General features: G+C 40.9%; 1 protein-coding gene across 2 annotated transcripts in view; it reads left to right on the top strand.

Moving 5' to 3' along the window:
• The first annotated feature begins 3,584 nt into the window (after positions 1–3,584).
• The window catches only part of MTX2 (metaxin 2), a 33,883-nt gene continuing 21,139 nt past the window's right edge, over positions 3,585–16,328 (top strand). Inside the window, exons 1-2 of one of the 2 annotated variants that reach the window (XM_048309648.1) lie at positions 3,585–3,717; positions 8,394–8,429. In XM_048309648.1, the coding sequence (XP_048165605.1) occupies positions 3,600–3,717; positions 8,394–8,429 (154 nt within the window). In that variant the 5' untranslated portion in view covers positions 3,585–3,599. The remainder of the gene's footprint in view (positions 3,718–8,393; positions 8,430–16,328) is intronic. The other variant, XM_048309649.1, reaches the window with a different exon arrangement.

Raw genomic sequence — 16,328 nt, 5'->3', positions numbered from 1 at the left:
GAGCCTACCTGATTATGAAAATAAGGGAATACTGTCAGTGGCATGCAATTCATTTTATTAGAATGAAAATCTATTGTAAGGTACACCTGAACTGTCATAAACCCAACATTATTTCTTACTCCATCATGGACACTACCACAAAACATTCATGCCAACTTCCCAAGGAAGTGCATTGGAGCTACAGAGGTGAGTTTGGCCTCAATTTTGAATTCAGGTTCCATATAAAATGGTATCTCCTTAGTAAACTCAGAGGACCGTGCGTGTAACTGAAAAATTTGCAACTTGGCTCATGCTTGAGTAGTTTTGGCACCATTCCTCATACTGAACAGTGGATTGCATGAAACGGCTGATAGGCAAACACTTGCCTTAAAAGTACACTAAATGCTTTATGAGATCCATTTGATCATACTAGTCCAGATTAATCTGTTTCTGTTGGTCTGTGTACTTTGCCAGACTGTTTAGTGTACAGAGAACCTCTGGCATGAAGTCATGCTAGAAACACCCTCCTGCTGCTGCCTGGCACTGGATGTGTTGGCAGGGAAGGACTTACTCAAGTCTTCCTTTATTGTAGAGATTTCCAGCAGCCATAATAGCTCTTTAAAGACACTGACAGGCAGCATAATGCTGAGCAGCCCCCAGGATGCCCTAAGTTACACCAGAGGGGTAGCCTGGCTGTGGGCCAGGCAAGGAGAAGGCATTTCAGTGCTGGCTTTTCCCCCCGTGTCTCTTTACTGCTTGGCCTTTCCTCAAAACTCCAGCCGTACCACACAAGCAGCCTTCAGACATTTCACCCATAAACAAAATTTCTGCACAGTTCTCCTTGACAGAACCGTTGCTAATTGAATCTGTGACTGTCAGCACTCCTCCTGTGTCTTGGAAAGGCCTGAATTGTTAGAGACCTGCTCCACAGAAATGCAGAGCAGTGTTTTGGGCAGATGTCCCCAGTTGTGTGCTGAGAAAGCGCTCTGATGAGGTCTGTCGAGCAGCATGTGGCCCCAGCTTGTTGTCTTGTGATGAAGAAAGGTTATACTGCAACACAGATCAACTCTGCAGTGTCCTCTACCACCTCAACAGTGCTCTGAAGAGGAATATTTGCTATCAGTGTTGGGGTGATACAATACTCTTGTATCCACCTTAAACTGGACTTAGCCCATAATGTGCTTCATAAACTCGAGAACTGTGTGTGACACCTAGCAGTGTTCTCAGTTTTGGAGAAACTAAGTTAAATGCCTTAATTTTCTGGTGATTTGTTTAATCTTATCTACTGTCATATATATGGCTAGCTAGACTATAATTTGAATGGCCAGCAATAGCGTTACAAAGCAAAGAGCTTGAAAAAATGCACAAGACCAAAAGTCTTTCATTGCCATCTCACAATTCCTTTTGCAAAATATTCCTAACAATTGTATCTGCAAAGGACTCGTAATGCAGGTAAAGGTATGCACTGTTGTTAGCCATAGGTTTTATAAAATATTAACAGAGAACCAGAGATGTTAAAAGTTGTCTAAATAATATTATGGGAACTAATAAGAACAGTTGCTTTTTCCTAGGCGGCATATTAATCCTATTCAAGTTCCATTCTATTTAAAGTGGAATGCTTGTATATGTGTCCTAGCCCTGCTTCACCCGTGGACAGTTTAACCCTAGGAATTAACACCTTACATGGTAAAGGCAGCCCATGTGGAGAGATGGGCTATGAGAAAACTGAGCTCTACCTTTTTGGTGTGCCCGTGTAAGCACCCCTCATCAAGGGCTGACCTTCTGAAATGCAAAGCCCAGGGGACAGTGCAATTCTGCTTTTAGTTTCCCTTGAAATCCTATCCAGAAGTGCATCCTTCTCTGCATTCAAATCAGAGGGACCAGCACCCTGAGATCTGCTGTGAAGCCTTTACAATCTATGGAAGCTAGGGAGCTTTCCATGGCATGGAGCAAGAATTACCAGAAAGAAATTTGTTAATGGTGAGGCCATCTGAAGAAACAATTCACATACAGACCCTGCAGGAAGCCAGGCTTACAAGAATGATGCATTTCCTCGAAAAGCTGAGGGAGGAGAGAGGTGTATTGAATAAATTGAAGGTGGGGATGCAGTCAGTTTCATTGCTCCTATCTATTGTCACTGGAGATCTCCCTGGAGGATTTCCTACAAGGTACTCTGCTGAAACAGTCCTTTTAGTGGGAGCAGGGAGGAGGACAGGGAATGCAGAGACAAAAGTACTGCCCCAATCTCCTGTCCCAGAGACAGAAGCCTGAGCGTCTGTGTTCTGCCACTTGTTGGAGGCATGGTCTGAGCATCACTCAGTTTTCCTCCTGTTTTGGCTAACTGTTTGGATCTGGCAGCAGATTTCTGTTGATATTTATTTGTTCATACTTGCTAGATTACTTCCTGATTTTTGTTCCCTAATTTAGTTTGCATCATCCACCTCCATTTCTGCAGATGACTTCTTTGTATCAAACTGAGCTCTACAGAGAAACATTCTTTTTTAATTGGGTGCTAATATATGGATTTGACCTAGTTTATCCCTAGTTTAAGCTCAGTCTTTTGCCTCATGGCTTGTGTTTTTAGCCTTCTAAGTACTGCTGGTGATGAAAAGACCCAAAGAGCACAAACCAGCTTAATTTAGACTCTTGCAATCTCTTAATACAAAGCCACTCAGCTTCTCAAGACTGCTCAGAGTTTCTGTAATTTCAATGCTATTCAACTTACAGCTGTAATTAGAAATGGAGCTTTCATCAGCATTTAAAAATAATCAGTTCAGTTCTCTTCCACATCACTGTTTTAAGTCCTCAGTCCATTGTTCCAATGCATTCACTGGCTCTTCTGCTTTTGCTACTGCTCTAATAGCATGCTTCCACTATTATGGGAAAAATATATTCAATGTATTCATATGAAGAATGATTCAGTAGTAAGTGTCACCAGAGGAGTTTCACATACTTTACAAACATTAATACATTTATACATCCCACGTCTTCTGTACGTAAAATATTTAAGATTTTACAGGACTGAAATGTTGTGCTATCTGTCCTTCACGGTAAAGTCAGTCATACTTGATAAAATGAGATATTCTTACTAAAGTGTGGCTAAAGAAATGAGGAATAAGAGGCACTGCAGGATAATGGAACAAGTAATTCACATATCCTTTATCTTCTCTGCAATCAACATACTGAGTATGTAATTTTATAGCATTTTCCAACACCTAAATAGTCTTTATGTGATAGAATTAAGACCAAGAAATTAATGGTTGCTTAAAGGCAAGGTGTACATTCCAAAAAGCAGAGTTTGTCTTCTGGAATTAAGACTCCCAACTAGGGATGAAGAAAAAGGCAGCTGTACCCTTTAGTTCTAACCTATTGCCCCAGACGCTTCGGGAGGCATTTCGTTGTTCTGTTTCCTTGTGTCCCTGTGCCCAAGCTAAGGGCGCAGAGGCCGAGCAGGCAGTGCCGCGCTGGGAGTTCCCGGGGGTTTGCCCTCAGGCTGGGATAACGGAGGGGACTGTCGCTCCCAGGCCGGGGTGCTCGGAGATTCCCGGCCCCGCACAGCACCGCTCCGCGCCCACGCCCGGCAGCCCCGGTGCAGCCGCGGGGCCCCGCCCCGGCCCCGGATGCAGTCGCTGGCCCGCCGGGGGCGCGGCGCCCAGTTCCTGTGCGTGCCCTCGGTCCGCCCGCCCTCCCTCCGCGACATGTCGCTGGTGGCCGAGGCCTTCGTGACTCAGCTGGCCGGTGAGGGGCGGGGGCGGGCGGGCCGCGGGGCCGCGCTCCGGGCCGCGGCGTGAGGGCGGCGGCGGCGGCAGCGCCGCCGAACTGCCGCGGCCTCAGACCCTGGGGTGACCCCTCGGGATGGGGCGGGGGCGCCGCGGGGAGGGGGCTGTGGTTGGCTGAGGGCGGGCGGCGGTGCCGTACGGAGGCCGGCCCCGGAGGACAGGGACAGGTCACCCCGCACGGCTTCGCACCGAGCACAGCCGTGCGCGGCCGCCAGGTCCGCTCCGCTGTGGGCTCCCTAACCCCGGCTGTCCCGGGGCGCATCGTTACTTTGATTTAATAACTTTTCTTTCTTTGAAACGACTTAACGTTCTTCCGTGATCCAAAAAACCACGTCACGTTTATAATTCTCGCAGCTGGCGTTGAGCCCCGCTGTGTGGGAGAGCTCGGTGCGGCGTGCTGCCCTGCCCGTGCCCACGGGTGCGTGCCGTGTCCTCGCGGGGAGCCTCGGAAGCGTGACGGGACCTTTGCTACCTGTTAGTGCTCCTGTGAGCCGCTGCAGCTGCGCCGTCTAAACCGGACATGACCTTGAGATATAACAGAAGTGTGCGTCACTGGAGTTATTTAGCAAAAAATTACAATAATATGCTCTTGAGGAAAAAGTCAAAACATGAGCCTTAGATAATGCCTGGCTAGGAAGTTCAAAACACAGTGTGTTGCATGCTTAAAATAAGTGCTTTGGTCAATTTCTCCGTTCTTTTTACTCCCTGTTCTTGATTTTTTGCTGCTACACAAGCTCCCAAACAATACTGCAAGGGAACAGCATGTTGATTAATACTGACCTGTTGAGGAGGAAGCTGGAGTTTTGTGCCAGGAGCTGTGTCTTCTTCCAGTCAGTAGAGGCCTCAATATAGGAATCTGATTTGAATTCTCTATTATGAATATACCCTGACTTGTCGGTCATGTGAAGGTAGTGGATCTTTAATCTAGGTCTGTAGAGGTACCCATAGACAAGCTTGAAAGTTGTGCTGGCCTCTTGAGTTGGCAGTTGCTAATACATAGATGTTAGCACAAGCCATGCTTATGTTCTGAGGGCCAGAACCCTGCATCCTTGGGATATGGAGAATACTGTCATGATCAACATTGCTTCATGCTATTTACTTACTTTATGATCTCTTTAGTGTATTCATGTTGTGAAAGACAAGGATAATCACATACATGAGTAGATCTTGATCTGTGCTCTGTAACCTTTTTGAATATTTTAGAGAGACAACTTGCTAATACTTATTTTTTCTGGAATTACAAATACAAACTCTATACTATATGTATATATGTACATTGCTCTCATTCAAAAGCTGTTGTTTCACAGCTTCTTGCTAAACAAGCAAATTGTTGTGGAATACAATGAGAGATCCAAATTAAGTATAGAATAAAGAAAATACATATTTGAAGAATGGGAAATAAGAAGACAAAGTTTTGCAACAACTGGCTTTTCCCTTCTGTGCTGAAGTGTTCTTGTGTTCCTGGAGAAATTCTTACCTGCTCTTTGGGGTTGTTGCATCATGCTGCTTATACTAGTCTCAGACTCATGTGTTAACAATTTTACTGTTAAGGTGGTGCTTTGAGGGCATCAGAGCTGCTCAAGTACTTCTGGACCCTCCTCTGGTTTAGTAAGCTTAAAAGCAGTAGTACTTGGTCTTTTACCTGTCAGTCACAGGTTAAATAATGCTCACTTTGTTTTTATAGGTAAAGTAATATGTAAGCATCTAACATAAAAATACCATCAGTACTCCTCCATTTCTGCAGAATGGAAATGGTTGGTGCTTATTTTATTAATCTTGTACTTCTTCAGGATATGCAGCTACTTACTGTTTCTCAAGCTACAGTACAAATAGTTTAAGACCTGTCCACTGAAACATTCTATAAAACAAAATTATTACTTTGTCTTTGCTTTCCCAAAAGCAAATCAGTTTCAAAAGAAGTTATCTGCCTTAAAAATAAAAGATACCTTTTCCAGTGGGTCATGACATTTCTAGCTTGTCTGTATTAAGCACCAGGTCTAGACTGGAAGTAAGTAATGGTAAAATCACTCAATTTGTTCATATGAAAGATTTTTCAAATTAAAAGAAAGTTAACCAGGATCTTGGCAAATACCCACCACACATCTGGATTTCCTGAGATGTTAACACAGACAGAGGGAGTGTTCATTCTGGTACTAAGAAGATGTAAATATCCCCCAAATCTAGGAATATTTGTGAGGAAGAAAAATGGTGTATCTGCAAGGAAAAAATACAGTGACTATTGACTAAGATGCTATTGTTTTAATATCATCTTATCCCATATCTGTGGTTGTGAATGAGAATTTTTTCCACGTTCCTAAAAATGAAATTTCATTGGCTTTTTGTTGGGGGTCCTATTCATGAAGATGTCACTTTGTCGTAGCAGTTGCAACAAGCTGCTGCTGTTCTTAACATGTAACAGCTATAATGCACGAGTCCTTACATACAAGTGTTTAAGACAATCAAGTCAACATAATTTGTTTTCTAGAAATGTTCTAAAAGCTGAGGGGAGGCTTTTAGTGGAGAAGGGGATCGTAATTTTCTTTTACACACCAACTTTTCGTGGATGTATTTGAATATTCTTTTTAAAGTACTACCTGTCTTCACCTTGCCTGTGCCTTGTACATTCACTTCTGATGTGCCTGTTCACTGTCTCAGCACAAACTGAAACACAGAAAACACCATCTGAATGTAAGAAAAACTTTTTTCAGTGTGAGGATGATTTAACATTGGAGCAGGTTGCTCAGTGCAGTTGTGGAGTCTCCACCCTTGGAGGAGAGTGGGGATGGGCAATCTGCTGCAGCTTACCCTGGACATCCCAGAAGTGTCTTCCAACTTCTGTGCCCATCAGTTCTCACCCTACTTGCAGTGCTGCAGTAATTCAGCAGCCTCTCTGAGCAACATGCATTCACCTGAACGTGCTGGGCACAGCCTGCTGCTCTAATGCATTAATGATTAAATACAGAGTGATGACTGAATCACCTGCATGGAGTGTAATGCTTGCGTTAGTGGCGTTCAGCCATTCAGAAATATAAAGAGGTTGATACTATGTCTCAAGGAATAATAAACAAATATTTCCATAGCTTCATGAATTGCAAGCATTCATGAAAAAGAAGCATCACGGTTTAAATCATCCGTTTCTAAACTGTAGAAAATATTAATTGAATAATATGGTAGAGGATTTATTTAGAGTAGCTCAGCATCAATCACATATTAACAGGATAGGAAATGAGTGTTTATACTGTAAGAAGAATTAGAGTGCCAGCTTTCAAGTGGTCTACAACATTAATCTTTCTAACTAGTAGTTTGGAGAAGCTAACTGCTCAAATAATCTCTAAAAGATTATTGAAAATATATTTAATTGATCACTAAATTACTCTATGCTTTATTTTTTTTTTCCCCCAAAATACATTAGTTTTAGGTCAGTGATCAAAGGAGAGAAAATAATATTGTTGTTTGTCCTGTGATCTCTGGAAAACAACTTCTGTGTATTGCTGTGATGTCCAAGGGTCTTAGGCTGTTTTTAATACTAAGGGAAATAAATCCAGTGTAAAAAGCAGATACCCTTCTACCTTTAGGTATTTTACGTTCATAGTGAGTCTACCTCCAGTGTGACATGCCAGAGTCCAAATAAATCTTTGACATGCATGTTTTATGTATTGACACAAGCTTCAATTTGGCTGAGAACAAATTCATAGGGAACAAAACCTCACCACCTAAATTGTTCCCACACATGAAGACATGGTATTTAAACTGAGTACGCATTTTGTACATCAGATTGCGCATAGGTAAGTGTTAGTGCTTCCTCCATGTGTAAGATGAAAAAAATAGTTATTCTTGCTTAAAATAGGTTGTTGGCAGCAGAGACTGTTAAAGCCTGCTGCAGAGGTTCTTGTAATGAAAAATTTTAGTTTATTTGAAAATACCAAATTTGTCAGGCTACATGATTTTATCTTACAGTGTTTTTTACATGTGTGCTTTTCGTTTGGTAATCAAGCTGGAAGGAATCCTTTTTAACTCTTGTTCAGTTTCAGTAAGGAAGTTTCTTATGTTTCTCCTGCCAGTTTATGCTCAGACATGTTTCATGGCTTGAGGTGGACCAATCCTTTGAGTGGATTGCTTATCCCATCTTTTTTTTAGGTCAGGGAAAACATTGCTTTCACAATTATGGGAGTAGAGTACATATTTCATTTTGAAATATTGTTATTTCTTGTTTTTAAGCAGCAGCATAATTACAGTTTATAATAGAGCATGCTTCTATAATTGTTTCTGTCTCTGTTAAGACTAAGCAGTCTTTCTCTAATCATAATTTTATTGTTACATGTTTTCTGCTAAAGTGATGTCTTCTCATTCCAGAAATGAGATTGCTCTAGAAATAGTGGTAACAAAATTGGTAAACCAAAAGTAGCACCTATTTTGATATTGTCCAGTTTGAATTTCAAGTAAACTTTCATTGGCTGATGAAACCATGACAAGTGGTTTGAATGAGAGTGCTCTTTAGGAGCCTCAGCTCAATAGGTCATAGAAAAAAATAGCAAATCATGAGAATGACTTTGGAGAGGAACCAGATTTTTCTTCTCTTTCTCACTCTTTTTTTCTCTCTGGTCCTCGGATGCTCTGTTCTCTGACTGTCCTCAGGAATTAACCTGGTCTGTTCCTGTAGGTTTGGACCAGGTGAGTCACTTTTTTTTTGAAACAAGAATAAATGAAAGTGCTTGGTTGCTGTTCTTTGCTCTAGTTGAACAGGCATTACATGTTGCTACACTGCTGGGTGTTTTCAGCTGTCTGTTTTGAAAGTGAGTGAGAAACTGCAGCTGCATGCAAGCCATGGCAAGGACAGAGAGAAAGTACACACCATGCTCTCAAATTTGTTATTACCTTTAAATTCTAGTCTTCAGTTATTGAGAAGATGACATAGCTATCACATGAACATGGACGTTCTAGTACAGGCTGGAAGAAGTTATATGTAGTAATAAAACGCATGAAATGCTCAGGAAGAATTGGAAACATCAAAGGAAAAAATTCCAATGATGCTGCAAAGAATGCAGGAAAAGTCTCATTGGGTAGGATGAGAGCTCAACCAAAAAAATTGGTTTGTACATACTGAATTGGAAAGTAGACATGCTGAGAGATGGGACTTTTTAACAGTTCTGCCTTTTAGCTGTGGTATGATGACAGTGAAGGCAATGCAATGTTTGTAGTCCTAGCAAGAACTTTCAAAGTTCAATTGCACGTGTGTTTCTTTTTGCATTTGATTGCCATGTTGGAGAAACTTTGGATGCATCAGAGTGTTCTCACTGAAAGCCTTGGAAAAGAAATGAGGAAGACTGTGAGGGTATGATTAAGAGAACAGGGTGAATGTTTGCAGGTTTTGAAGCAGGGAGTCTGCAGTGTTTCCCAGAAGTGAGGGAGAGCGTAAGAGGTGCTACGGCAAATACCATGATCTGGTTTGGGGTGACTTAAAGGCTCTGAGCCCTAAAGCAGCATCTTCCCACTTGCTAGCAGCACTTGGCTGCCTGACTGCAGCAGTGCTAACTGTCTGCATTTCTACCCTGCAGAGCTCTCCTGCCTAGACATCTCAGCTCATCTTGCACCTTTGCACGACTGGTGCTGCTGTGCTTAGGGCTGTGGGCAGGATAGGGAATGAGACAGTGAAGGGGAGCCTTAATGAAAAGCCAGAGGGGCCAGGGCTGGGTGAGCAGGAATTGTGTGTGTGGGAAGCAGCTTTTGGAGCAGGTATGGGATACTGATGTCCTGTCTGGTGAGACAGATGCGTTGGATCTTTGTTATGGATCAGAGCAGGGGTGCTGTGGATGAGAAAGCAGGGAACTCCTTGGGGCACTTCACAGAAGTGGTGGTCAGACTGCCTGCCAGACATCCTTAGGGGGGAGGAGGAGTTCAGACTATCACAGAAAAGAGGGGTCCTAATCTAGGAGAGCTTTCAAAGGGCTGATTTAAAGTATACAAATATAGATATCATGGCTAAGAAATGTCCCAGTTCAGTAAGGCATTAATTAATATCATGCCTCCACTGTCCTCTTCACAGCTCCTGTGCTTGAAGTTTGATTTCTTGGGTCAGGGCCAAAGAGAAGCAAGGGAGTTAAGTAGCACAAAGGGAGGGGATTGATTTAGAGATCTATAAAAAGCTAATTTTAAGAATTACAGTGCTTCTTTGAGATGGAGCTGAATATCGGAAATAAGTAAAATAACTCCAGCTTGTCAGGACTTTATAAATAAATCTTTTGAGATCATTTAGCTGGCACACTCTCTGATTTTTCTGAAGAAATCCAGATGTTGATTTAGGAACAACTTTTATTTATGGATTTGATTTTGTTGAGATTTTTTTGGCCTCGTCTCCTCACAGGATCTCCCTCCTGTGGCCTGCCCAAGCAGCAAGAGTGCTAAGCACCCTGGAGGGTTGAGCCACAGATGTGTAACTCAAAGACAGTAACAGAATTATCCTTAAATACATGCAATTAATAGCTCTCTTGGAGGGTGAAGAAGTAGATTATGTCATGGTAAATGGCTGCTGCAGTAATGTCACATCCTGACTCTCATAGTGGTACAGCTACAGGAAACTCAAGTTTGAGAATTGCTGCTGAGATTGAGTCTTTACATTGACTGTCTGCTCAATCGATAATTACTGAATGGTCATGTTTTATCTGGATTGTAATAGCTCTGCAGAGGAGGCCAGGGACAGATTTAAGCAAATGATGTAATTATTTGATACATGATTTAATGCATAGTGTTTAAAGAGTGTGAAAGTTGGTTTTCATTTGGCAAGGCACTATGAAACATATTTTGGTCTTTTGTCAGCACAGCCAGGGAGTTGCTGATGCTTTCATTTTTTCTTGGCCCTTGTTAGTTTACAGGATCAGGCAATTACATGAAATTGATGTGTACTCCGTGTGGGTAGGTTGAACTGGTGGGTCTTAAGGAAGCTAATTCACAACTTTCTCATACTTCCTTTATTGATCACTCTTAATGTATGAGATGTAGACATTTAACTGCTTTGGTTCCAAAGTGGCTGCAGCTTCACTGTATTAGTCAAAATGTACCCCTCCACTTATTTCCTGGATACAAGAAACACATCAGTTCCTGGCATTTTCTTTTTAAACAATGTATTCCTACTTGAAAATACCGATTTGTATTAAAAAGAGTATGAACTGCTTCTTTTTTGATGCATTTTAACATCAAGTGTCTTGTAATCCTCCTTCCTTCTGCAGTTCTGGGGAATAGCTTTCCATGTGCTTTTCTTTTGGTAGCTACATTTAGGACATTGTGGTCCCTTCCAACTCAGAATATTCTGTGATTCTTTGGTATTGAGCAGCAGGTCCCCACCATATCACCAGTCTTAGGAAACCAAAAAGGGTACTTTCCCTGCTGATTGTTGTGATGTTTGCTTCATGGCATTTAGAGACTAGTAAGTAATGTTGTTGGATATGGATGTTGCCCGGATGTAAGACTGAATTTCTTTTTAGTGTTTACTCTTGTGAAAAAGCAGTTTTGAGAATCCTCATTATATTTTAATCAAATTTGTACCTAGGGAGATGCTAAAGGAAACTATGTGAAAATAATGCATAAATTAATCTCTCCAGCTGTAATACTGCAATACTGCAATACAGTGATTCAGATTAATGCCAAGTATTTTTGTTTGCTTGTTTTTAATAGATGATATCTTGCCTCTTGTAGTAGGCCTTTAATGCCGTGTGAACCAGACTGGTAAATACAGATGTTTTTAGCTTTCCTCTTTTTTTATGTAAGTTTAATATCAAAGTGTTTAAGAAGATGATAACAAAAAGGAAACTGATCCATGCAAATGTGGTGATTTTGGAGAAGGAGTGGTCTTTATTTTTATCTGATCCATAAAAGCTTCATAACATTTCATGAAATGGCTCTATCAAAGAAGGTCAAATATTCCCAGGCCAGGTCCTAGCCTCACCTACACAACAGCACACAGTGAACTGCATGGACAAGATTGTTAGTCTGCTGAGTACTGCATTTACAAAAACAGAAGATATCAAACAAAAAATTGATGGCAAACTGAGAATTTAGTAAATTTTAGTTTAGAGGAGATTAGGGGCAGACATTATCTTGATTTACTTCTCACTGTATAGTAAGTGCGAAATAATCGATGAGATAATAACATTTGGTATTCATTCTTTAGCCTTGATTCTTATTAGGCATAGGCTAGTTCTATAACAGAATATTATTTCTATCTTCATTGCCTTCCAAAAATATTCTTGTCCCAACAGAATTCTATGGTATTGCTGAGAGCTGGGAACAGCCTAATTTCAAGTTGAGTGTTTTCCTACAAAAACTTTTAAGTTGTTGATGACTTAATTTCCCATGCAGGAGGGAACATCTTGATGCCTGGATCTAGAGGTCTCTGGCTTTTGTCTGTGGCTGGTATTCGAGAATGCCACAGCTTGCCAGCAAGCTAAATTAGTGGCAGACTATGGGGCAAATCGCACTGCCTACCCTACTGCTGAAACTGGCTATTCATACTAGACCAACTGAAGTGGCTAAATTGTTGTTTAGCATATTCCACAATTTAATATGCAAAGTATTTTGTGTCTTCTCATTTTCACAGTCAGAGTCTTATTTTTTAAGTAAGAGGATTAAAGGCATAACTGTAAACCATTTATTTCGTTACATCTCTTTCATCATCATCAAGCTGCTTGGGGAAGGTGGATAAAAATGTCTGTTTCCCCCATACATCCCGGCAGCACTGAGACAGGATGAAGTTTCCCAGTAATTTGGAGTGTAGAAGTTGTAATCGAGTTCTATGCACTCATAAATAGATTCTGAACAGCCCAGACAAAGAGTTGGTGGGGCTGAGGCACTGCAGAGCATCTTGGAAATGTGGTGCTTCTTCTTGGAAAGACTTCACTGGGGGAATGTTAGTGCAGCCTCTCATTCTTTGAATTAAAATTCACCAATGTGCAAGTGTAGTATATCCTGTTTTGAGAGCTTTAGTTGGAGCTGAGATGTGTAGGTCTCAGGTGAGCTGCTGATCCCCTGCTGATAGTGGAGTCCAGTGCTCTTGAGTATGTCTTCTTACAGCATGTATGCATTCTTTTCTCTTACTGTCCCAAAAGTATTTGGGTTGATAAAGCCTTATTGAAATGTCAGTCAGAAACATCTGGAAACATTGGAATCAAATTGTTGTTTGAATGTCAATCTCTGGTCTTAATGTTGCTCAAGTAAAACATTTCACCACAAAATCTGAAAAGTGCACCTAATGCTATACAGTTTTAGTGGCAAAGAATTTGATGTGACTGTCATGATTCATTCTGTGTTTTGGAAGTTTTTTTAAGGAGCAAAACTTATGTTTTTTCTAAGTCATTTTCTGATATGACAGGTGAAGAGTTAGGAATCTGTTTCAATAGTTACAAACCTGAGTACTTAAAACTCCACTGGGAACATGCAACATACCAGTTCACAGAATTTTCTTCTAATTTGACACTAAGAACCCTATTACCACTTTGAAATCTTCAGCATTTTCTATGCTAAACTGTTAATAAGTAAAACAATTAGACTAACAAATACATTGAGCTTAGTGAAATTTTCATGCATTTTTAGTTATCCACAAAACCAAAGAAGATTTGGTGTAGGTTTGATTGCTGTTTAACTTCCCCAGTTGTTGGGGTGCTGTGTCTGCTGAGTTCTCATCACCCAGGATAACAAGGCTTATGTAGTGATGCTTTCTGTGTCCATGTCTTTTTAATTCTCATTTCCCTCTTACTTGTGAACTCATGCCCTTTTCAGACAATGTTAATGGGTGGGGGGAGGGAGGGTGCGGGAGGGGGAATAATCCCACAGATTGTTTCCCATAGGCTGTTTCTTATAACTGGCATTATTGTTTTAATCAACAAGTAGTGTGGTAGAGGAGAAGTAGGGAAAGACAATAGTATGAGATTTGATTGTCGTGAACAGCAGACAATCCACATGAAAGACTAAATATTTGAATTTGTTAACCATGGGAAAAGTTTTGGTAGGGTGGGAAAACAATTTTTACTAAAGACTGCAAGCCTGAGAGACAGACCCATTGAAAACCACACAATAGTAATTCCTCTGATTATGGGGGCAGAAGGAAGAACCAAATAGTTCCTTATTCTTAAGAAATATAGAGAAGCTGTTCCTGTAAGGCATGCTTCCAGGCAGTTATTTCATCCTGTGAGCAACTAATGATAAAAATGTCTGTTGCGTAGGATCTAACACATAAATGTTGAAAGCTTCTGAAGCTGAATTGACATCACATTTGTTAATTTTCTCTTTATATACTGAGTGCCACAGTAGCCGTGGTTAGGAGAGAAATGAACATCTACAGACCAGAAGATTATAGTTGCCAAAGGATAAACTGGATTTGACTTCATTAGTGCACAAATGATAAGTTTGTGAGGAGTTATTATAGCATTAATCAACTTGATGGATTGGAAATATGACAGAACTGAAGCAGCGTGTAATATTAGTGCCTATTATTCTACAAATTATGTCTTCACCTACATTCATAAGGCAAGAGTCATTGCCGCACATTAAAGATGTTACACACTTTCTCCTCTTGTGGAGGCATGTGACAACTCCTCAGTGATTCCTCCTCCTCTCTTCCCCAGCAGCTCTCTGGTCTCCCTTAGCTGCATGTTTTCACCTTGTAACTAATCAGAGGCAGCATGGGAGCTCATACTTGAATTTAGCTTGTACCTTACGAACCTGGACCTCCTATGTAGCAGTGTATATTTAAACTTCTTGCTTCATCAGAAAAAAATGTTTCATACTCTAGACATCTTGGAAGAGAGAGAATGAGTAGAAATTGTAAGGTATGGGACAGATAGTGAATGGGTACTTAATTATTTGATTTCCAGAGTATTGCACAGGTATTTGTACCTCTGGTATTGCTGAACACGATCTGCATGCAATTCGGAATTCATACTGCAGAGTTTGTTTACTTTCTATGGCTATGGATAATAACATGTGAATCTTAATGTGAAACTGATAATTTAAAAATCCAGTCTGTATAGCAATAATGAAATCAGTTACCTTTGATCTGCTTTGCATGCAAAGAACTGAAGCCTTTGGTTCAAGGCTTGTGAGCATGTGTCTACCTCATCCAAGCATGGTCAGAATTGTGACCTCTCTCTGGGACTGTCAGGTGCCAGGTGCAGGGTGTATTCATTAATTTTTTTACAACTGCTCAAGTTTGGAGTTTAAGGTGTACACATAATGAAGGAGATTTTAATTTGGCTGTTTGTCCTTGTTTCATTTACTTGTCAAAACCATATATTATTACACAACTCAACTATGAATGAGTGAACACAAAAGCTTTAAACTACCCTTGTCCTTTCCTTCCCTCAAGTTGGGTGTCTGCTCTTGTGTACTAGGACTGTGGGATAAAGACTTAGTATAATGACTAATAAAATTAGGGTCAGCAGATATGGTTCATGAAAATATGTATGTGAGTAGATTGTGGAAGTAAGATTTAAGCTGAAAAGGGCAAACAAGATACAAACAATATTCCACTTGTATTTTAGTTTGTAGCATGGATATGGCATGCCTTAGCAGCAGTGTAGTTTTGGATTCTGTGTGGCAAGAAGCTGGGGGGGTGTGTGTGTGTATATTATATCTCTATATCTCCATGGCTGCATATAGCCTAGAGCCAAAATCAGACTGGAATTAGAATCTGAATTTCTTGAAAAGTACCTAGTTCTTTTGTTGGAAAATGGAAAGTTTGCTTGATTTTTTTGGTCCAGAAGTATTTCAGCCATGTTCTTGTGTAAAAAATAGGCAACTTCCAGTTTGGGCTGAAATCCAAGAATTAGTTATAAATCTGACATTTCAGTCAGAAGAGGATCAGGCAAAAAGTTTCAGTAGGAATGGGCCCATGCAATTGAAGCTCTCTGTCCCATTTTGGGCCTGTAAGAAGGATGTTTTCACTGTTTGGCTGGAGCATTTACAAGATCATTTTAACTTTGTCACTTACTTACTTCTACAAGTATCTCAGAGTCCAGAACTGATAAGTTTGCTAAAATATAGTAGTAACATTCTTAATTTCCTCATTCCATTTGCTCCTGCAAGACTTCAGTGGACTTGAAGAAATGTATATTAGATAAATTATTTTAAATGGTTAAGGTTTGTCTTGGGGTGACTTTATGATGTGTATCCCATATTGCTGCCCTATGCCCAGAAATTAATTCTTGTGCCTTTCTATGCCCCTAAACTGAGACAGAGAGGGGGAAGGAAAAACTGAGCAAAACTTTTTCGAAGCAGTTTGCATCTTGTTCAAGGTCACACGGAGGTAGCGGCTTTTTTTTTTCCCAGCTGTGGCAGGGGAGCAAGGAAGCACCCATCTTGCTGCCCCCAGGTCAGTTTTTGGCCAGTTGTTCAGTTTCTTTTTCTCCGGAGAGAGACTAAGAGTTGAATTTTTTTCCTTCCCTGGAATTTTGGATTTTCTCCCTTTTCCACTGGACTGCTTCAATATCAGAGCACATTGGGAGGACTTTCCACCGGGCACAGAGGGCCTGGCCCTGGGCCAAGCCCCAGCTCCGAGGAGACCAAAGGGAGGACTCGAACACT

Source organism: Corvus hawaiiensis, chromosome 7 (genome assembly GCF_020740725.1).
Source record: "Corvus hawaiiensis isolate bCorHaw1 chromosome 7, bCorHaw1.pri.cur, whole genome shotgun sequence".
NCBI lineage: Eukaryota > Metazoa > Chordata > Aves > Passeriformes > Corvidae > Corvus > Corvus hawaiiensis.
Note: the sequence above shows the minus strand (reverse complement) of the source record. Positions and strands in the feature narration are given on the sequence as shown.